Source organism: Pezoporus flaviventris, unplaced genomic scaffold (assembly GCF_033815535.1).
Source record: "Pezoporus flaviventris isolate CSIRO_AGI_PZ_B2104156 unplaced genomic scaffold, CSIRO_AGI_Pfla_v1 ptg000007l, whole genome shotgun sequence".
Taxonomy (NCBI): Eukaryota; Metazoa; Chordata; class Aves; order Psittaciformes; family Psittacidae; genus Pezoporus; species Pezoporus flaviventris.
Genome location: NW_026892555.1, coordinates 87,716,368 through 87,729,974, shown reverse-complemented (window position 1 = coordinate 87,729,974; position 13,607 = coordinate 87,716,368). Strand labels below are relative to the sequence as shown.

Sequence of the window (13,607 nt, the reverse complement as noted above, 5' to 3'; positions counted from 1 at the left end):
TAGAAGCTTTACAGTTAAAACTATGACCTTATAGATGACTGGGAAAACCAGAGAATTTTTAAAAGATATTCATAACTAGAGACATTTAGATTGCTTATCTAATGCTCTTTGGGTCTGCTCTTTGGCATCACACTGAAGCGGTTGAGCCAAACTTTTGATGCTGTCCAGCCACTGTCTTGTGTGCAGCTGTTCATTCAATACTTACTGGCTAGACTTTCCCCATGCTCTCTATTTCTATCTGTTAGTTTAGTCTGGGTAAAACTTAGCTGTTTTCTCCAGTCTAGTCCTTTATTTAGTTCTTATTTATGCTTTGCTATAATGTTGATTCGGGCCTTCTGGATTCCATTTATAAATGCTATAACAACTAAAGGTTTGTTTATGTAAGTGATCTGGCACGTAAAAGTCATGGAAAGGTTAAGTCTCAGTCTGCGTTCAGTGCATAGGTTATGTCTTTTTGGAGTCGGGTTTATGCTAATTTTGAAGTTTCCCTTGGGAAGAAATAAGGAGTAATTACTCTGCTTTGAAATCTATTTTGCAAGGTGGCGCGTGAGAATATTGTTCCAATCTGAGAAGGTATAACAGAACTGGTCATCACATTTTGATTAATTATCAGCCGTTTTTTCTAACAGGTATAATGAACTTCCCCAGGCATGCATGAAATCTTGGTATCTTTGTGCAGAATAAGTATTGCAAGTCCTTAAAACGGGTAATGTCAGGCTTAGGTGAATAAATTGCTAGTGGTAAAGATAGTTTAAGCTACAATGACAGCTTCATACATTGACTAGCCTTAATTTTGCATCTTAGTGAAATAACTGCAACTGACTACATATAGCATTATGTGTTATTTTTAATACTTGTGCTACCAACACTTTGTGGAAAGAAAATCTTACTTCTTTCTTGAATTTTCAGAGGAAAAGACCAGTACAGAAAGTAGAAATGGGAACATCAAATCAGAACGATGTTGATATGAGCTGGATTCCCCAAGAAACTTTAAATCAAATAAGTAAGTAGCCTGCCTTCCACAAACCAGAGCAAAACAAACTTCCGTAATCAATTAGTTGTAATTGAATAAGTAGCTGATACCAGTTTCTCAGAGCAGCATACCTCTCTCCTAGGGAATAAAATTGTCTGAAGTGCTGTGTTTAATGATTGTAGACTATAATTGTATTAGCAGCCTTTTTTTTATAGAACAAACTTCACTTGTTGATACAATGACTATCAGTTACTTTAACAATTTGTTCTGTAGACTCTTTTTCAACCATATAAAATCTTTACCCAAAACCTGGATCACAAAGGATGTTTAAATAGGAAAAAATATCTGTCATCTCAAAATTTCTGTAAGTTGCTTGGAAGCTTGCCTCTATACCAGAGTTTTAAATAAGCATTAGAAGTGTGCATTAACACATGAAGACTTGATGTTAATGTCCTTCACAAGTCCAAAATGACTAAGTTCTGCTTGATATCTGAAATGCTAACAGTAAACCCAGTATCTGATTTCTTTAGCCCATTTGTGTGTTTGTGGGTATTTCTAACTTCTCTTGCTGTTTCTTCTGTTTTGCTTTCCTATGGCTTCAGTGCAGAGTAGAAGAGGTGAGGCAAACTGGTGATCTAAAGAGTGGAAGTGCTTAATGTGTTGGCCATGTGATAAGAAGGCATGGATAGGAGTACAACAGCTTCCTGCATGCAGTGATTGGTGATGCAGCATGAACCGTAAAAGATTATGGAACAGATGCATGCAACCACACAAACACATTTTATATATATATAAATTATGTTTTCTTATATTATAAAAATGCCTATGTATTATTTCTGGTTATATTGTAGTAACATAGTTTCAGTAGAATATTGCTGAAGTACTATTGTCTCCTCTTAACAGTTCCCAGTACCCTTTATCTAAAACGCAGATGTGTATCTTGCCTGCCCTGCTACTTTAGTGTAGCATCAGGCTGATGTTACATGAGGGAAGTGGAGTACTGATCGTGACCAATGGCTGAGCGCATCTTGTCACAGTGAGAAACAAGCCTGAGCCTTTGGTATAATAGTTTAATGGTGAGGCTTATCTTCTTGGTATTCCTTATCCCAGGTGAATTCGTATCACCAGTAGCATTGGCTAGATAGCCTCTCCTAGAGCACATCCTAGACAAAGAGAAGTGCTTTGAATACCCTTTGCAGGAGCTGCCTTTACTTGGAAAAGACCACCATTTTGATGAAATGAGCATATTTTGATCTTTATTCAGTGTAGAAGGGCTAGAGACCTTAGCTCTGATAAGAAGTTGCAACAGGAGTTGATGACTTCACTTTCTGATTCCTTCACCCTTCTTAACTACACTTACAGGTATAATAAGGACTGTACCTGTAAGTGTTTTACTTCAGAAAATGTAAGCTTTCTTGTACACTGTCTTCTGTGAGACACAAGAATGACAATATAAAATCTAGACACAGTAATTTGAAAAGCCTCAATCTAGCAAGGAAGACGAAAGCTCTAAATGCTGCTTTTTGGGGTTTTTTGTTTGTTTTTCCTTCTCTTTCAAAGAGCAAACTGTCTTTAAATGGGCCAAGTCCTGGCATGTTTTGGTACTCTCTCCATCTCTTTCTTAAGATGAATAGGTATTCACGTCTCAATAACTGAAGTTGATTAAAACCTGTGAGGGTTTTCTGGCTCTGGGTTAGTTTTAATTGGAACTCTGCACTACAGTCCTTTGAAATGCATGGCCTTCAAGATCCTCAGAGGTTCTTAACTATTTTATTGTTGAAAGACTCTTCATAGTGTACTGATTGGCTTGTAATGACGAGCTCCTTGTCTTCACGCATACTTAAAACAGCAAAATTACTGGAGATGGTTCTGTTTAAGAAAATGTGTATTTTTAAGTGAACAGATACACTTGGCAATTGTTTTAGCACTTCATACAAAGTGTTGTAGCTTCTCTACAATATTACAAGGACTGAAATTCTACCTACATAAGGACCATCATTGTAAAGGACGGCTGTAGGCCTGTCGTAAAGTCTTAAATGTTGATGATGTTTCTGGCATCCAGTGATCGTACAGCTGGGTGGCTTCTCCGTAAGGGATATCTGATCACAAAGTGACATCTTCATAGTTAAATGTGGGTGCTTCCTGGAAGTATGGTTTTTTTTCACAATCTTTTGCTGTTAATCTGTATGAACATGGCAGTACTTCATGAAAAACAAAGCTGTCTAAAGGAGGGTCAGTCACATTCCTCAGGCAGACAAATGAAACCAGTATTGATCAAAATAATTCATTAACTTTATAAAAGTGTAATTATTAAATGTGATGCTTTTCTGAACAGCAGAGCATGCGGTTTCATCAGGAAGTGGTGGGGGAGTTCTTTCGGTTTCTATTGTGTTTGATTTTTTGACTTTTGCATTTTAGTAACTGGCAAATTGAACAAACTTTGCCTTGAAGCTGCATGTTACAGAATAGGAACATTATTTTTTGTTACCTTCTGTTTAGTATGCTAATGATTTAGTAGTTAAAAAGCCTTAACAAGCTGTTTGAAGTGGCTTCTGTGGTGGTGCATTGCACTAGAGGGGAGCTTGGCTTCTGTTAGGGAGGGAGAAAAATACATGGTCATATCATATCTAATCTGAAGTAACTGTAGCAGCTGATAGAACTATCTTCTTTTTTTTCTAGATAAAGCTTCACCAAGGAGGTTGCCCTACAAGAGAGCACAGAAGAGATCAGTGGGCTCTGATGAGTAAATGTTAACTAGTACAACAGTTGAACCTTTACTAATCCTGCCTGTTTGGGTTTTTTGGATTGGAGTAGTGCAGAGAATCCATACCACCATAAGGAAAATACTGCTAAGCTTTTGGACTGAACAGATTAATTGAACGTGTTAATATTACTGAAAATGCACTTCTCTGGTTTTTGGAGTTTTTTGTTTGGTGTTTTTTTTTGTGTGTGTGTTTTTTTTGTTTTGTTTTTTGTTTTGGTTTTGATTGCTGGGGGGGATGGAAGGGGGTGGTAGCCATTAAGGTTTATGCCTGTGTGTGTAAGCAGTTGGTCTTAACAGAACTATGTTACCTGAAATGTGCCTTTAGAGTTCTTTGTAATGCTGGCTTGTCATCTGTACACTGTCTTGGAAGGGTCTTTTTCCTCCCCCTAATCTGAATGTCTAGTGACTTAATCGGTTTTGATTGTGTCATGTCTATATCAAAAACTGTATGCATTTTTTTTCAGTAAGTAACTTAATCTCTCCAGTGTGCACACACTGAAGTTTGTGTGTGTGGTCCTACTTCAGTGTTGAGGTACTGATCATCTAGGTTTCTGCATAGTTTGCATTCTAAAGGCACAATTGGGTATAACTGCTTGTAGTGGTAGATATTTTGCTGCTGGCTTGATCTGGGCATGCAGTGACCTAAAGATCTGAATTTACCTGCATAGATGTTAGGAATACTCTTACACAGCAGCAGAACTTGTGAAGCATGGAATTTGTGTGCTGAATTGGTATTACTACATAAATCTTTTTTATACCCAACTTGTTAAATGTTAGTTATTGAGTTGTGCCAGCATATTAGGTATTCCTGTTATAGTGGTAGCTCTGCAATGTTTACTCAAGAAATTACTGAATAAGCCACAACAACTTTTCAGTAAGTTCTTGGTTCTCTCACAAAAACTAGAATGTCGTATGTATCAAAATGTGGACTTTTCTTAGAGCTTTACATGGGGCAAGGACTTTGCATTTTCTGTGCACACTTGAAACTGAATTTGAAAAACTGTTGGCTTCAAATAATCTTTTTAAATGCAAACTATTTAATTCACCCTTTGCAGTTTTTGAATCTCAAAACTTTTTTCCACTGGTCAGTACCTTGGTCAGAGTTATTTTAACACCTTTCCTGCTAGTAACACAGATGCATACCCATTGTTAATTACCTGTTAGTTCAGTACTAAAGCAGAAAAGCTATATGCAATCAAAATGGGATTTTCTTTTGTGGCAGGCACAGCTGTGATTGATCCACATCCACTGCATTCAGGAACTTAACTGACAGTAAAAAGTAGATAATGCAGAGCTGTCAGCTGCCATTCAGGCACTTGGACAAGGCTTCAGTTGTTGCATTCTCAGCTGTATCTTTTCCTGGGTGTGAAGTTGTCTGGAAGGTTGTTGAGTTCAGGAAGAGGCATTGATCTGAGACTTTTGTTTTCTTCTTTTTCTCCCCTTCCTGATCCCCATATGTGAAAGCACCTTTTTAGATCTGAACTTGCTCTGTAGGGACTGAGCTGCTGAGTCAGTGAATGCTGAGCAATGCTTCCAAATGACGTCATAGCAATTTTGATGCATCTGAGCTCTGAAAGGGCTATCTGTACTGGCACTATCTTACTATATACTTCTTCAGAATGAACTGTGAAGATGTTCTTGACTTATCTTGCTATGGAACAGATTAAAAATAGGAAAAGCAACCCCAAAGGTGCTTCAGCTTCCTGATAGTATAACAGGCAGAGTATTTTTAATAGTTAAGGTTGTTTAGCAAACAGTTGCATGCTACCTTCATCAGAGGTATCTCCACTCAGATTGTGTGGAACAACTTTGTTTGGCATTAGTGATGTAATCTGACTGGTCCTGTGGTAGGTTTATGGATTTATATTTCACTTTGCATTGATTCCACGAAGTGTTTCGTACTACATGCATTGTATACTAAAGCCCTATAGCTATTGCAGTACCTGATGTACTGAACTAAGTTCCTGCTCTTGGATTGAAATCAAGATATTTTTTTTAATCTTCTTGTAATGGGTAGTCTTAAACTGTATACTGTAATTCTTCCCAAGAGAGGAAAAGCACTGTTTAGAGAAGGTGATGATAAAAGTTACTCCAGATACAGTGGTACTCCAAGAAAAAAAGACAAAGGATCAGAACAGAGGGTATTAATTTGTAATATACTAGTTTTATTTCTTCAGATGAATAGTTTAGTCCTTAGAGATTCAGTTCTGGAGCAAGTTAGGCCTTCAGAAATCTTACACTGGCCAGGACTTAAGAGAAACTGAAGGACTGAAGCACTGTACAAGTAAGAAATAAGTATTTGAAGGTTTTGGCTTTCTTCTCTGTACTCAGTTAACATCCAAATGCTTAAGTTCCAAGTGTGAAAGAAGAGAGTATATAGCTTAGCAACTCACATTTTAACTAGCAATAGGAAAGTCCAGTTGTACCAAAACTGTCTTTCTGATCATACTACTTGGCATTCGCTGTGGAGGGTTCATAGTAACTTTCTCAGCCAGTGCAGTTGTGGTCATAGGAGCAGTGGTCAGCAGTCCACTACTGCTCATGATAAATGAAGTAACATTTTTGAATTCCTTGTTTCTTGCTAGTTTGCTGTAGCTGAAATTTAGCAATAACATTGTGTACAGTGGTATTTGAACTTTGGCATCTCTTACATTATTTCTAGTAAATAAGACATTCTGCTACACTTGGATTTCTTCAAATGGGAGAGCACAGTTGTTGCGTTATCCTGTTGGTTAACAATTTTTATTTTGGTACTTGAATTTTCTACTCAATTTTTAAACACATACTGATAGCTTAGTGTCAGAGATATGTTACTAGATATCATTATCATCTGAGTAGGGTACAGTTTCATTGACTTTAAGATGGAAAATTACCAGTTCTGCCTTTCTCTATGCCACCCCTTTCCATGTGGCAGCACAAGCATTTGTAATAATCCAGCGTTCTTAGCAGCCTAGTTTTCAGCAAGCTTACTACACTACCATACAACTGCTCATGTTAGGTAATGAGAAGAGGAACAATGACTATAAAAGAAGATGTGGGCTAAGATTTCTTCCGTATTAGTAAGAGATGATGAAATAAGTTTTAGGCCACAAATAAACTGTGGCCTTAGTGTGAAGGACCACTGTTCATTTCTTTCACAGCTCCTTAGCCAATTCAAAAAACTGTAGAGACTTAAAGAGTCTGTATTTGGGGTAAGAAAGGGCTTTAGAGTGCATGTCTGCCATGGTAGCAAATCATTAATTTAGCTATACTTGAACAACATTTGATACTTGTAGTCCTCTGTATGCTGCCTGCTTTGTGACAGCAGTTCATTTTTCCCCTGTATCATTTAATCTGAGAAAGAAGAGTGGCTGCTGTCAGACTAAAGGATGAAGTATCATCTTATTCTTCATGTAGAAGATAATTAAATTGTAGGCCATGGAGACAAATGGAGCAGACTCGATGGCAGTGCTTCTGCTTGTTTCAGACACTTACGCTGAACATCTTCCTTACCTTGGAATGGATATAATTAAAAGCATCTTCGACTCTTTATTCCTGGAATGCGTGGTGCTAAACCAGTTGTTGCAGTTGAAAGCTCTGAATTCAGGGAAGCAGCAGGAAAGTCAAGGACTAGCATAGGCTGGTTGTCCTCTTTTTTCAGTGTGCCTGATGTACTGAGCAGCAGTTAAGAGTCTGTTCTGTTTCTTTCTTCAAAGGAAAGACAGTACCTACCTCATACGAGTGACACAAGGGCTGTTCAGGAGTGTTTTAATGTTACTTGAGACTTGCACAATACACATCCATGGAGAGAGTAAGACATAGTACTAGTGTAGCTTGATGGTAACTACATAGATTCATGTTATACCGGTTTAATCCCCTCACTGAACAGAATTCAGCAGCTTTACACCAGGACTTTTCTTAAACAGAGGAATTGCATTTCCAGAGGAGAGCAAGGCCAGAAAGATCTCAGCTTCTGCAAGAGTTTATAGGTGGGCTAAATAACATTCTTTTGACATTTTTCCATTTCTCTTTCAATTTTCCCAGGGATTTTTTTTAATCAAGTGATATTTATATCATTTATGATTGTTTGTGTTGATACAATCAACAGTCAGTTTAAGAATGACTCTTTTGGATGATTAAGTTCAGATGATGTACTGCAACTGAAGTGTTAACGTTTACTTTCTTACCTGCTGACTCGTGTTTATAAGTGAGATCAGATCTCTTGGGGGGTAAAAAAAACGACTGCAGGGTTTTTTTTGTAAAGTAAACTTGATTTTCTTTTTTTTTTTGGCATTGTGTAGCTTTTTTTTTTTTGCTTTCTTTTTTTTTTTTTTTTTTTTTTTAAATAAAGCATGAGAATGGCACCAAAAAGCCTGAGTGGGAATTGGTGCTCTTGTCCTTAATAACCAACCTGTAGGAGCAAATATGCAGAGTGAAAACATGCTGTTCTTAACAAGCTGCTTTGCTACAAGCTTATTTGGAATGGAAATAATGAGGAAGTATTCTGTGATGTTTTGGACAATGGGCTAATAGTAAGATTAGAATTCTGTAAGAATAAGGGGAGGGCACTGGGAAAATGCTCAAAAATTCTGGACTCCTGATCCATTCAAACTGAACCATACTCCCCTGCATTTCCAGAAAGAATAACCTATTGTTGAACTGTAAGCACCATTTAAGAATCTGTTAAGATTCTTAAAGGCTGCTGAAGTATAAGGTTATAACAAACCTCATTAGGTGCATGTTGTTGTCCGACCAAGAGTGCACTCATATTCCAGGCAGTAATACTGACAGTAGCAGTTCGAGCAGGTGTACTGCATACAAACAGAAGGTAAGACGTCGAGGGGGGGGGGGGGGGAGCTAACAAAAGCAAAAGAAAAAAAATGGCCTAAAAATCTAAAAATAAAAACTTCCTGTATTTGTGAACCATTTCTGTGGATAAATAAGGGAAAATTAAAAGCACATCTATTAAGATGTACTTTCAGCTCCCAGAGAACATAAAAACAACTTTTAAATTTGAAGTCTGCCTCATCTTTCTTTGAAAAGATGAAGAGAGATTTTTGAGACTTCATACTGGCCTGTGTTCTTTCCAAGTCAGTTGCTATAGTCTTTAACTGCAGTAGGCTGGCTTTCTGCCCCCTCATGTTCATAATCTTGATGATAAATTTATATTAACCAAGATGCAGTAAGATTTCAGCATTACAACATTCCAGTCTTTTAACTGGTGAGGGAAAACAAACTTACCGCACCTTGCCTCATTACTTTGGATCTGTTCAGCTTACATGGAAACCGCAGTTTTCCTGCCTTAACTCAGTTTTCCCTGTACCACTTAAATCGACATAGTGAAACTGTAACTTAAGAGCTGGATCTTTCCTACAGCAAGAGTTAAATGTACATAGCCGCACAAGCAAGAGGAATTTTCAAGGTAGCTTCATTTAGAGTTCTGGTATAACAGATACAGTCCTTCCCTGCAGGGCCTGGATGGTGTGAGGCAGTACATTTTCATTCAGGTGAAGCTGTATGGGTGGACCATGTGTGACTAAGGCATTTATCCTGAAGATAAAATACAGTGCTGCGTTCACAGGCTGGAATCACTATAGCCAACAATACCGCAAGCTGCCAGCTGAGGGATCACCCAAGCCAGTGGCAGCTGCTCATTGTAACAGATGAGCTCAGGAGGTCTTCAGTCCAGTTTTGAAGGGCAGCATCGTAGATAGGCCAGAGCACCTATGTCTGGTTTTTCTTAATCATTCTTTGCTCTGTCTTGGTCACCGAATGAAGTCTGAGCCTTTCCATATCTTTAAGTAAGTCTGTGACAATGTGAAGCTGAAACTGTGAAAGCTGTCAATACTAGTGTCCTGCATTTGCTTCCAAAGATGAAAATCAGGGTGATAGGCACCTAAAGGCCCAGCCTAAGGCACTTCAGAAGCAGCAGTAATAGTGATGCTGCATGCACACTGCCTCTTTGTCATTTGGTTTCCTGGTCCTGAGCTCCTCAGCAAGGTTTCCTGCAATTAAAGCTAGATTAAATTGGGGCTTCTAACTCCATGTGAACCTGGACCATGTTGAGACACAAAAGAGTCTGCATTCTGTCTTCTGCTGGAGTATTTTCTCCATGGAAGATGAATCAAACATTCCTGTCCATCCAGAACCCTGAAACATACATGCTTCCTCACATGAGCCTGGATCCACAGCGCTACAAAGCGAGCAGTGAGCAGGACCGTGCTCGATGCCAGCCTCAGCTGGCAGGCCCACCAGTAAGTTTCCAAAAGAGACAGAAAGAAAGAACAAACTCTTCTGTAGCAGAAGTTTGCACAAAAAGGGGGAAAGTCTTAAAATAGCCTATTGCGGGTTTCCACTGGAAAGAAAGAGCTAGGATTTAAATAGCTTCTGGTGACTGTCGCATACAGTATGAGAAACATTGCCACCAAAATAACAGGTTATAATTAGAAACAAGTGTAAATAACAAACTTGATTATGAAATGTGTTACGTTTTCCTTAGAGCCACTATTTAAGACTTAGTTAATGCTTGGTTAGCGGTACTAGTGGTTCATTCATACAGAGCAAAGGTGATTTTCACAGCTGGAAATGACATTTTGCCCAACTAATCCTAATTGGTTGCTACTATAAGCAAGCTGAAAACTAAGCAGCATGTCTTGCTGTCAGGCACCACAGGAAAAGCAACCTTTCAGAAAGAAAAAGACCCCCAGTAAAATGTGTGAAGCAGGATTTATTTTGTGCTTTAAGAGCTACACTGCACAGGGACCATCGCCTTTCCAATGTATTGTTAGTGTGACAGGCTGTGCTACCGCAGCATCCTGTTGCCACTCACCCTCCCAGCTGAAAGGCATGATGAAGACCATGTCTGAGGCATCAGTTGCAGTCATGCCGCCAGAACCATCACTGGCTTCACTCAGTGGTGTTACTCCATTCTCCTACAGGGCAAGACGTTCCCCCGAGGTCCCATTGAAAGTGAACTCCCTCTGCCCTGTTAACAAAATGTGTCTCATTGGATGTCCTGGTACTTCAGTTAGGTGCAGCACCCTGTGTGCTTACTCCATTTTTCCTTTAGTGAGGATCCCCAAGGGCCATAGCTCTGTCATTGCTATTTTGCTGAATTTGTAGAACTGCACCAAAACAGATGGCACCGATGGCTGCAGCAGTAATAAATGCAGGCCACCAAGGACCCACTGACAAGCTGCAAAACATCCCTCAGCTGCAGCTCAATAAAACACTGGCACAGGAGCCCCGGGAGGAGCTGCAATCACTTTTAATCAAGTGTTGTCCCAAATAAGTACTTTCATTTATTAGCAGGTGTTTTACAGCTGCTAAAGAGAGTATTTTGGGTCACAAAAAAGTTTCAGAACTGTTTATGAGAGGTGCATTCACCATAAAGCAATAACCAAATGCATTAAAAGCAGCATGAGGCTCTGTATCCTGTGCCAGAGTGCATTGCCATGAGATGCACAGGTTCCTCAATACTCCAGGTCCCTTCCTCTCCCTTACCTGCAGCCCTGGGAAGCTTTTCTGACCATCTCAATGCTAATGCTGAGTTTCAGGTAGCTGTGCTACAATGCCTGGTGGTTTCAACTCCAAAAGATACTGGCAGGTAGCCACCTAGACAGGAGATGAAAAACCAAACCCACTGTGTAGTGGTGCAGACTTCACAGATGGCTGTGTACACACAGGCAGCTCAATGCTTTGATTTTCTCCAGCTGTGGAGTACAATGGATGTGATGTATGTAACCTTGAAGCCTGTGAAGCCTCAGTCGTACAAGCACCTCAAAGGCAGTGGATGAAATGGTGTTAAGTATCCTGCCACCACAAAGGGGTTGGCAAAGTGAGGAAATGCACAACTATCACTCAGCACATGTCCTCCCATGTTCTACCTCTTCCCCAGCCACTGCCTGGGACCCCTGTGTGCAAGGAGGGCTGCGTTTCAGTAGAAACAGAGGAAAGTGGCAATGAAAAAGAGTATGGATTTTGTTTACAGCCAGGTTTTACCCACTTTTCCATTCCTAAGCACAGGTTACATGGAAAAGCTCGAGTTGCAAACACCTGGGAGAAATACTTTCTGGTCAAAGCAAGCCTATGTCTCACAACTAGCACTGCCATCAGTCGCTCTCTATACAATCGGATAACAGGAGATGGGAGGGAAGGTTAACAAAGCCATTGTTTCAGTTACCCAAATGTGACTGAACTCACTCCTGTGCCCACTCCCTGTCTGAGGGCAGGGGCTGCCAGCCCTGTGTGCACACACACTTGTGGAAGATCAGTTTTTCTACATACTTGCTGCAAAGAGGGTGGTGAGGCACTGGAATGGGTTGCCCAGGGAAGCTGTGAGTGCTCCATCCCAGGCAGTGTTCAAGGCCAGGTTGGACAGAGCCTTGGGTGACATGGTCTAGGGGGGCTGGAACTAGATGATGTTAAGGTCCTTTCCAGCCCAAACCATTCTATGAATCTATGATTCTATGTTCTGCTGCTCCTCCCATCCCAGCTGCGGGCATCACATGCTGCAGTAGAGCCACCAGCCCCTGTGGCTGACGTTCTGTCCAAATCGTTGCTCATTTGTACGAGCACCTTGGCCACGCTCCCTGTGTGCTTACAGGCTAAAAACTATGGATGGGAAGTGAGCCCACAGCAGAGCCAGCCTTTACTGCATTAACCTCTGCCTCTGGGAGCAGGAAAATAGATTCATCCATGATGAAAAGCCTTTTCCCCAGCAAGCTGCTCTTACAGCCTCCTCCTGTTCACTGATGTTTGTAAGCCGCCTCACAGCCCTTTGCAGAAGGGCACTAGGGAAGTCCAGACACTTTCACAGCAGTGTATTGCAAATGCCCATCGTACAGTTTCCTCATACGCTCCTGGCAGTTTTCGCTGCCAGACGAGATGAATCTGGCACAGGAGAAATAAGCACAGCGAAGGAGAAAGCTATTTCCAGTTCTACTGCTCCAAGGACTGCTGCAAGGTTTTCTACCACGTTACACAGTGAGGTTCAGTGAGCCAGAGAACTCTTCCCACTCACTCATATTTAACATATGAAAAACTCCCACTTCCTGTGAAGAGGGGCTTTTTAGACTGAGGGGACTCGAGCACTGGAAGCAGGAGGCAGTAGCAGAGTCTCTGGAAAGCCTCGGCAATGCTTCTCAACTCATCTTTACCTCACTTTAGCTCTATAGGGCTATTTCAGTCATCCTGAAATGAAGGCTTGAAGGCTCCTTAGCCCCTTACCTAGGAAGACCCTGAGGGTCCTAGAGAAATCTGTCAGCTTTTTCCACTGTCAGGCACTCCATTAACATGTGTGTGCAGATGATACACCACTTGCCTGAGGCAGCCAGCAACAGCAAAGTAGATGTTCCTTGTCTCTTTAAGCATCCTATTCCATGCAGTAATGTGCCAGGAGCCTGCATCATTGAGCAGACCAATGTCCTTCTCCTCCATCTTTGTCCCAGGTGTGAATCCACTCAGTTATCTGGGGGAAAACTAAAAAAGAACTTCTTGAAAAAAAACAGTTCTAGAAACGTATTTTTACAATACAGGAACTGCTGCTATTCAGCAGCACACAAATACAGCACTAGTCTCCTTATCCTATTCTTCCTTTCCTGCCTTGCTTTACATAGACCTCATTGCCCAGGTGAAGGCACTGATGAGGCCTCTTAGCACCACGGATGCTCTCACAGCCCTTGCACTGGATGAGGTGCAGCTGGTGAGGGGTCCTAAAGCACCAAGTGATTCTTCCCTGGAGCACTCCTCTCTGTGCTGTTCACACATCCTCCTCCCTCCAGGCAAACACAGTGTGAATGAGTCCATAGCTTTCCACAGGACCAAAGCCACGCACCACAAGCATCTGGCACCCCCAGGAGAAATACCTTGTGCTTACCTGGTATAAAGGAT

At 40.7% G+C, this 13,607-nt stretch overlaps 1 protein-coding gene across 2 annotated transcripts in view; it reads left to right on the top strand.

Moving 5' to 3' along the window:
- The window catches only part of SSR1 (signal sequence receptor subunit 1), a 109,200-nt gene that overhangs the window by 5,708 nt on the left and 89,885 nt on the right, over nt 1-13,607 (top strand). Inside the window, exons 7-8 of one of the 2 annotated variants that reach the window (XM_061449423.1) lie at nt 910-1,003; nt 3,653-3,730. In XM_061449423.1, the coding sequence (XP_061305407.1) occupies nt 910-1,003; nt 3,653-3,720 (162 nt within the window). In that variant the 3' untranslated portion in view covers nt 3,721-3,730. Of the gene's footprint in view, nt 1-909; nt 1,004-3,652; nt 3,878-13,607 lie in introns of those variants that run through there. The other variant, XM_061449422.1, reaches the window with a different exon arrangement.